Source organism: Oncorhynchus mykiss, chromosome 20 (assembly GCF_057628025.1).
Source record: "Oncorhynchus mykiss isolate SJ-2025 chromosome 20, ASM5762802v1, whole genome shotgun sequence".
Classification (NCBI taxonomy): domain Eukaryota; kingdom Metazoa; phylum Chordata; class Actinopteri; order Salmoniformes; family Salmonidae; genus Oncorhynchus; species Oncorhynchus mykiss.
Window position 1 is genome coordinate 19,274,417 of NC_143041.1, and position 8,895 is coordinate 19,283,311.

The 8,895-nt window shown below is 42.3% G+C and overlaps 1 protein-coding gene across 1 annotated transcript; it reads left to right on the forward strand.

Annotated features, from left to right (window-relative positions):
• The first annotated feature begins 86 nt into the window (after positions 1–86).
• Positions 87–8,792, forward strand: LOC110499031 (Golgi to ER traffic protein 4 homolog). The gene is made up of 9 exons (XM_021575860.3): positions 87–1,133; positions 5,224–5,302; positions 5,463–5,544; positions 5,646–5,795; positions 5,891–6,029; positions 6,149–6,289; positions 6,387–6,462; positions 6,571–6,643; positions 6,736–8,792. Exons 1-9 carry the CDS (start codon positions 991–993, stop codon positions 6,816–6,818), a joined length of 966 nt encoding a protein of 321 aa, XP_021431535.3. The 5' UTR covers positions 87–990; the 3' UTR covers positions 6,819–8,792.
• Positions 8,793–8,895: the final 103 nt, after the last annotated feature.

The following is an 8,895-nucleotide window of genomic DNA, read 5'->3' on the forward strand; positions in this document are numbered from 1 at the left end:
AGCAGTCATTGACTTGAGTTTAGCTTTTTTTTATTATTTATTAATAACTTTGAAAGGAAATAAGGCAGAATAGTTTCAACATATGTGGAGATGTTTTGTCATTGCACACCAGCAGAGTTTGGTTGCAGACTGATGCTCCACCCTTCTTCCTGATGTGTGCACACATTCACACACAGATTTTGACATATGTCCAATAACTTGGGGAAAAATACACAACGGAGAGTATGTATGGCACACTCGTCCTAGACTGAACAGAGAAATCTGGATCCATGAGTGCTGGGTGGCGAATTCTCAGGTGCAGCGGTCGCTATTCATCTGCGGTGGTAGAATCACTCGACAATGAGGGAGGGGCAGCAGTTGTCAAGAGTTTCGTACTCTGTCTTTGAGGATACCGGTGATGTATTTTTTTCCCCTCACAGGAGCTGCTCAGAGCTGGACTGGACATACACTGAATCTCCACAGAACAGCAATACAGCATAGTGGGATTTTCTAGCCTTATCACACATTCAACGTTTTGTGATAAAGTACTATACCGTTAGCGAGCTAACGTTACATACAGTAATGTGCTCCACCTTCCAGACCAGGATGAAGTTTGGTTGACATGGGTGCCCCACTGCATATGATTATTATGAGATGGCTTAAAATAAGTTAATTTAACTAGCTATATAACTATTACATTGAATAATGATAGCTTGGCTATCGGTGCTTATCAAGTATCGTCAGAAAGCCAGGTCATATCTACATGACATTAACGCCTTAGACCAGAGCTAATACACATAGCTAGATAAAGGTAACTAATACAACAATGTGTTTCAGTGTCTAAGAAATAGTGAAATGAAAATAGCGGTGAAATATTTAGCGGGGAATTTAGAAACTGGATGGCAAATACCTAACTACGGCAAGTGAAATAGGTCATAGGTATTTTTTTGTGCATCCGCTTTCTGCACTGTCAACGCTTGGCTTGGTTGTTGGGCCGAGCTGCTGGGAACAATGATGTCGGAGCAGGAGGCTCTGAAGTGCTCCAGCGCAAGAAACCGTGGAGGAACGCAGCGGGTTGAAGGGAAACTGCGAGCGAGTGTAGAAAAGGGAGATTACTATGAGGCTCACCAGATGTACAGAACCTTGTTTTTTAGGTAAGAAATTAAAATTTTCGTTAGCTTCTTGGGCCTTCATTTTTCTGATCTTTCTGCTTAGCAACCTTGCTGCCTCCATTAAATTGTATGATTCGTCGATTCACGGTACTGCCCCACCCACTCGGGTCAGTCCTTATTTTTGAATGGACACTTATGCGTCAATCACTGGAATTATCCGCCTAGCTAGCTAGCCTAGTTAGCTCATCAATGTCGCAATAATATAAGCTAGCGCCAACCCTTCTCCTTTACTAACGTTAGCTAGCTAGCTATCTACCCGCAATGCCCATGTTCGTTTAGTAAAGATACAGTTCACTAACCTGGCACACTTACAAACAGTACAGACTGTCAGCCCAAGCCCAGCAAAAACCATGTCAAGTACTAGTTAGCTAACGCTAACTAACTTGCCATCTAGCTTGGTTTGTAGTTAGCTGGTTAGTAAATGTAGATAAAATAAACTACTTAACGTAAGCTAGTCAACTTTGCTAAGCATGCACAATCAATTAAGCTATGGTGTTTGGTATTGCCCACGATTCATGACTTCCCGTCACCATCACTATGGTCTCATTCATTAACTTGCTGTTGGATGAGCTCCCACGTTTGACAGTCATGACAGGTAGCCTAACTGCACATGAGAACTGTGTGGCCACAGCCTTTACGTTAACTAAGGGTGTTTTCACATATAGTACTATTTAAAGAAGTGAACTCTGGGGTAAAAAAGCGAAAGAACGACTTTCCCTTTGCGTTCACATTGCTATGTTTAGAAAGGTACCAAGATATTTTTCCAACATTCACTCACTACACTCTGGGTAAAAGTATAGGACAAGCCATTCCTTCAGACAGCTAGATATACCAACATACATTTTGGAAGCTAATAGATTGCATTTAGTTTAAACGTGAGACATAGTCATTGTAAGCAGAAGATAATATTAACATGTAAATATTATTGGCAGCAGATTAAATAATGTTGTAGGCTTAATTGAAAATTGTACACCCAATGTCGGCAACTGACCTTTAAGAGCTAGAATGGATTTTGTAACTATGGTGTGATTCTCACCAAATACACTACATGATCAAAAGTATGTGGACATATGCTTGTCAAACATCTCATTCCAAAATCATTGGCATTAATATGGAGTTGGTCCCCCTTTTACTGCTATAACAGCCTCCACTCTTCTGGGAAGGCTGTCAACTAGATATTGGAACATTGCTGCTTGGACTTGCATCCATTCAGCCACAAGCGCATTAGTGAGGTTGGGTACTGATGTTGGCGATTAGGCCTGGCTCGCAGTCTGTGTTCCAATTCATCCCAAAGGTGTTTGGTGGGGTTGTGGTCAGGGCTCGTCTAGAATGTCATTGTATGCTGTAGCATTAAGATTTCCCTCCACTGGAACTAAGGGGCCTAGCCCGAACCATGAAAAACAGCCCCAGACCATTTGACCTCCTCCACTAAACTCTACAGTTGGCACTATGCATTTCGGCAGGTAGCGTTCTCCTTGCATCCGCCAAACCCAGATTAGTCTGTCGGACTTCCAAATGGTGAATCACTCCAGAGAACGCGTTTCCACTGCTCCAGAGTCCAATAGCAGCAAGCTTTACACAACTCCAGCCAACGCTTGGCATTGGTCATGGTGATCTTAGGCTTCCTAAGGCAGTTTTGAATTAAGTAGTGAGTGTTGCAACCGAGGACAAATTTTGTGGCCTATCACTTCGCGGCTGAGCCGTTGTTGCTCCTAGACATTTCCACTTCACATTAACAGCACTTAGTTGACCAGGGCAGCTCTAACAGGGCATACATTTGACGAACTGACTTGTTAGAAAGATGGGATCCCATTACGGTGCCACGTTGAAAGTCACTGGGCCCTTCAGTAAGGCCATTCTACAGCCAATGTTTGTCTATGGAGATTCCATGGCTGTGTGCTCGATTCTATAAACATGTCAGCAACGGTGTGGCTGAAATAGCCGAATCCACTAATTTGAAGGGGTGTGTCCATATACTTTTGTGTATAGTGTACGTTGTTGTCTTCTCACACTTCAAAATTGAATAAACAGCTTAAGAAGAACTCTTAGCCTGTAGATTAACATAATTGCAAATAAATAATCTTAACATTGTGTCAGTATAAAACTCCACACACACACACACACACACACACTACAGTTTAGAAGTTTGGGGTCACTTAGAAATTTGCTTATTTTTTAAAGAAAAGCATATTTTTTTCATCCATTAAAATAACATCAAATTGATCAGAAATACAGTGTAGACATTGTTAATGTTGTAAATTACTATTGTAGCTGTAAACGTATGATAAAAATTTTATAAATGATGGAATAACTACATAGGTCGTAACAGAGGCCCATTATCAGCAACCATCACTCCTGTGTTCCAATGGCACGTTGTGTTAGCTAATCCAAGTTTATAATTTTAAAAGGCTAATTGATTATTAGAAAACCCTTTTGCAATAATATTAGCACAGCTGAAAACTGTTGTTCTGATTTAAAGAAGCAATAAAACTGGCCTTCTTTAGACTAGTTGAGTATCTGGAGCATCAGCATTTGTGCGTTCGATTACAGGCTCAAAATGTCCAGAAACTAAGAACTTTTTTCTGAAACTCGTCAGTCTCTTGTTCTGAGAAATGAAGGCTATCCCTTGCGAGAAATTGCCAAGAAACTGAAGATCTGTTTCCTACTCCCTTCACAGAACAGTTCAAACTGGCACGAACCATAATAGAAAGAGGAGTGGGAGGCCCCGGTGCACAACTGAGCAAGAGGACAAGTACATTAGTGCTTAGTTTAAGAAACAGACAACTCACAAGTCCTCAACTGGCAGCTTCATTAAATAGTTCCTGTAAAATACCAGTCTCAAAGTCAACAGTGAAGAGGTGACTGGGATGCTGGCCTTTTAGACAGAGTTCCTCTGTCCAGTGTCTGTTCTTTTGCCCATCTTAATCTTTCCTTTTTATTGGCCAGTCTGAGACATGGCTTTTTCTTTGCAACTATGCCTAGAAGGCCAGCATCCCGAGTCGCCTCTTCGCTGTTGACGTTGAGACTGGTGTTTTAAAGGTACTATTTACTCTAGCTGCCAATTGAGGACTTGAGGCATCTGTTTCTCAAATGAGTCATTCTAATGTACTTGTCCTCTTGCTCAGTTGTGCACCGGGGCCTCCCACTCATCTTTCTATTATGGTTAGAGACTGTGTGAGCTGTTCTGTGAAGGGAGTAGTACCCAGTGTTGTATGAGATCTTCAGTTTTTTGCAATTTCTCAAATGGAATAGCCTTCATTTCCCAGAACAAGAATAGACTGATGAGTTTCAGAAGAAAGTATTTTGTTTCTGGCCATTTTGAGCCTGTAATCAAACCCACAAATGCCGATGCTCCAGATAGTAAACTAGTCTAAAGAAGGCCAGTTTTATTGCTTCTTTAATTAGCACAACCGTTTTCAGCTATGCTAACATAATTGCAAAAGGGTTTTCTAATGATCAATCAGCCTTTTAAACTTGGATTAGCTAACACAACATGCCATTGGAACACAGGAGTGATGGTTGCTCATAATGGGCCTCTGTATGCCTATGTAGATATTCCCTAAAAAAAAATCTGCCACTTCCAGCTACAATAGTCATTTACAACATTAACAATGTCTACACTGTATTTCTGATCAATTTGATGTTATTTTATGGACAAAAAATGTATTTTTCTTTCAAAAACAAGGTCATTTCTTCGTGACCCCAAACTTTTGAACGGTAGTATATTTTTGTGTTCACATTGCCCTAAGGAAGGGAACCAGATGGTCTCAGTTCGGTTCGCATCGGGGGCTCTTTTGAGGGGTCTGAGTTCCTTTTGGATTTTTCACTTTCAACTTAACTTACCTACATTTTTTGGCTGAAAGGGACCAAGTGTGAAAACACCCTGAGTGACAGTTAACTGTTATTTACTGTTGTATATTGAGAAATGTTGGCCCAGTGACTGAGTACTACTTTTCATCCCTCAGTATTTCCTAGTGGGACCACCACACTACCATTCCTATTGCCACTTTCTTAACCTGGTTTGAATGCAGTTTGTCAGTGACATAACATTTGCCATCTCTGTTTGACACAGGTATATGTCACAGGCAAAGCATGCAGATGCCAGGGAGTTGATGTACAATGGTGCCCAGCTCTTCTTCAGTTACAACCAGGTATAAGAAAGCCTGGCACTGCCATTCATACATTAATGTCGTTTTTGTAGCGTCTCTTTTAGAGTCTAAGCGCTATAGCTAGCAATCGTATTAATTCACAACTTAACAGTTGTATAAGAGTTCTGTGGCAAATTACTGTTTGTTTTTTTGTCATCCGCAGCTCAACAGTGCTGCAGACCTGTCAATGTTGGTGCTGGAGTCTTTGGAGAAATCAGAGGCAACGGTAGAGGACGAAGACTTAGGTGAGCGAACATACATACTTCATCGTAATTAAACATTATGAACACAGTTGGTGTCAGTGTACCGTCGTCTCTGTGTTAACCTCATCTGTGTTGCATTGCAGAGCACCTGGCTAAGCTGTTCAGTTTGATGGACCCTAACTCCCCAGAGAGAGTAGCATTTGTGTCCCGCGCACTCAAGTGGTCCACAGGCGGCTCGGGGAAGCTGGGCTCCCCCAAACTGCATCAGCTCCTGGCAGTCACCTTGTGGAAAGGTATTCAACGGGAAAACTCTGAACATTCTAAACGGCAAAGATATCATTTTTCCCTCAACAAAGAGTTTGAATATGATTTAATTCTATCTGTTTAGAGCAAAACTACAGTGAGTCTCGCTACCACTTCTTGCACTCCTCTGATGGAGAGGGCTGTGCCCAGATGCTGGTGGAGTACTCAGCGCAGCGGGGCTTTCGCAGCGAGGTGGACATGTTTGTGGCGCAGGCCGTCCTACAGTAAGTCTCTGTCTCGCGCCACCTAGATCTGTTTTCAGTCTGTCATCAATAGCTGTTTGCTATGTTGTTTAATTGCTTTTTCAGCTCTGTCCCTCCCCTCCCCCTCTCTCACTGCTCAGGTTCCTCTGTCTAAAGAACAAAAACAGTGCATCTGTGGTGTTCAGCACATATACTCAGAAACACCCCTCAATAGAGAAGGGCCCTCCCTTTGTTCAGCCCTTGCTCAACTTCATCTGGTTTCTCTTGCTGGCAGTGGATGGGTAAGGCCTTGTTTGTTCAACCACCCTTCGAATAGAACCCACATTGTTTTGCCAGGTTCTCATAAATGTGCCTCCCCTTGTATGTTCTCGTCTGCAGAGGGAAATTAACAGTGTTCACAGTGCTATGTGAACAGTATCAGCCTTCCCTGAAGAGGGACCCTATGTATAATGAGGTGAGTTTGACCATTTAGTGAGTGTCCCGCTGGGGTCACGTAGCATTATAACTCAGCATGGTGTCTAATAATAATTTTCCTGTTCCATTGACTGCCTGCTTGCGTCAGTATCTCGACAGGATAGGTCAGCTTTTCTTCGGGGTGCCGCCCAAACAGTCCTCATCATATGGTGGATTGCTCGGTAAGTGCTTGTGACTCACTGCAGACTATTTCACCATTGAAAGCTGCGTTTTTTTGTGTGTGTTTCATTGAAGTGTGTTCTGTGTCTGTCAGGAAACCTTTTGAACAGCCTGATGGGTTCAGATGAGGAGGGAGAGGAAGCACAGGAGGACGGCAGCCCCATTGAGCTGGACTGAGAGCTCTGGGACGAGCAAGGCTACCCCCCCCCCTCCCCTCCCAGGTGGTTGCAGAGGCGTGCTGGTCTCCCTACCTCCCAGTTCCCCAAGACATCCAACCAGAACCAGAACAAATAGCAGGCCAAACTTTCCCTCTCAGCACTGCCTGGACTGCGCAGAAATGCAAATGCTTTCCGTTTGAGTTATGTTAGGTTTTATTTTCATCGTTTTTGTTTCTTAGTTTTGGACAATTTTCTGTGTAGTTTTGGTCTTTTCAAAGGAAAGCAGCTGCAATCCTTACTTCCTGGACTTCTTATTTTCTCTCATCCCCAGGGACAGAAAAGATTCAACAATGACTGCATATTAATTTGTCATAATTATAGCTCCTAAAATAACACCTCATCCTGGGATACAACAACAATGAAAAACACTTCTCTCTAGGGAGTAATGCTTTTTCTCCCCGTTCACCATGCATCCACCGGAAGTGGAGGTAGTAATTTCTATTAAAGAGTTACTATAACCAACTTGTAATCCATGTAAATGTTCAATAATAGTCAGGAGTGTTTGGGGGTGTGGTGAGCTGCATGGTATAGTGTCATTGGGGAGAGACATACAGGTAACTGCCCAAAATATTGGAAACACTTGAGTAAATGAGGGATGAAAGCAGGTGGATTAACGTCACATCTTGCTTAGGGTCGTGTGTAAAAATGCTGGGCAGGCCATCATTTTGGCTAACATGGCTATTCCCTTATAGGATGACAATGCCCCCATCCACAGGGCACGAGATCTCAACCCAAATGAACAGTTATGTGAGATTCTGGAGCGGTGCCTGAGAGTGTTTTTCCATCAACAAAACACCAAAGGATGGAAGAATGGTGTCACATCCCTCCCAATAGATTTCCAGACACTAGAATCTATGCCAATGTGCATGGAAGCTGTTCTTGCTCGACGTCCTAATAAGATGCTATGTTAGTGTTTCCTTTATTCTGTCAGTTACCTCTACCTGTCGGGCATCGTATGCCTGGCTGCAAACTAAAGCCGGATTTGATCACTATTCATAATCTGTTACGTATGGGAGATTACATGTGTTTAAGTTGACAGGAGTGGATGGGTATGCTCAGATCATATACACGTGGCTGTGAGTGTGTTGATGAATGTGTTTGGCATGTTCATGTAAATGCAAGTCAGTTCCGTTGAAGTCTTCTATTTTGGGCGTCTCCCCCCCCCCCCCCAGGTACATTTTCAGCGAGTTGGTGACTGCTCCATTTTGTCGGTCCAGATGTTTGACTGCGATCAGACGGACAAAGAGAAGATTAAACAACTTGAAACAATCCCCGCCTACCGTAGTATTATATTGCCTATATCCAGAAGCTTAAGTTATCTTACCGGGTTGGGCTTAAATGCATACTCCAGTATCCAAAATGAATATTAATTTACATGGAGAGAGTGGTTGTTTAAATCAGTACTTTTACATTTTCTTCTGCTACTGCACATGTTTTAGGATTTTTTTTTTGTTGAATTCATGTTTTACAGGTTCATATCTGTTTTGGAATTATAACCGCTGTAGAAATTCTCATGGGTGAATCTTCCAAAGCTACTCTACAGCCACCTCAAGATACTTTGTTTTTATAAAGTTAAAGCCTTGATAATAGTCAAGATGTCCATTAGGGTGTTACAACTATAACATCTCTTAACTTAAGAAAAAAAGTTAATGCCACTGGTTATTCAATGCACCAATATGTAGCCTGGATAGGATAAAGGTCTGAATCAAATATTCCTCCTGCTTTGTGAGTCATACGGTAAGGCACAAAACGTGTAGGAAATGATACCCGGAATTGTGTGACCAAAGGCTTTTAGACAGACCGGGGCACTAGCGAGCTAGCCGGCATGTTGGAACATAACATTTTGTTTTTGATTAGTTTCAGTTGAATGCAAATGGGGGTGGTTTGCCTTTTAAAATGTTACACTAATTGAGTAAATAAACAACTGATGATAGCTTCTCTGTCCTCACTGTCTGTTTAAAGAGTGCTAGGCTTGAAAGAGTTGTTTGCATTTAGAGAAGCCAATCATTTGTTACAAATGCACAACACCGCCATGG

What these genes read in the sequence shown, in the direction of transcription:
- LOC110499031 (XM_021575860.3), top strand. Translation starts at nt 991, where the DNA reads ATGATGTCGGAGCAGGAGGCTCTGAAGTGCTCCAGCGCAAGAAACCGT. An exon ending in TACAGAACCTTGTTTTTTAG is followed by an intron (nt 1,134 to 5,223) that starts GTAAGAAATTAA and finishes TGTTTGACACAG; the next exon opens with GTATATGTCACAGGCAAAGC. An exon ending in GGCAGTCACCTTGTGGAAAG is followed by an intron (nt 5,796 to 5,890) that starts GTATTCAACGGG and finishes CTATCTGTTTAG; the next exon opens with AGCAAAACTACAGTGAGTCT.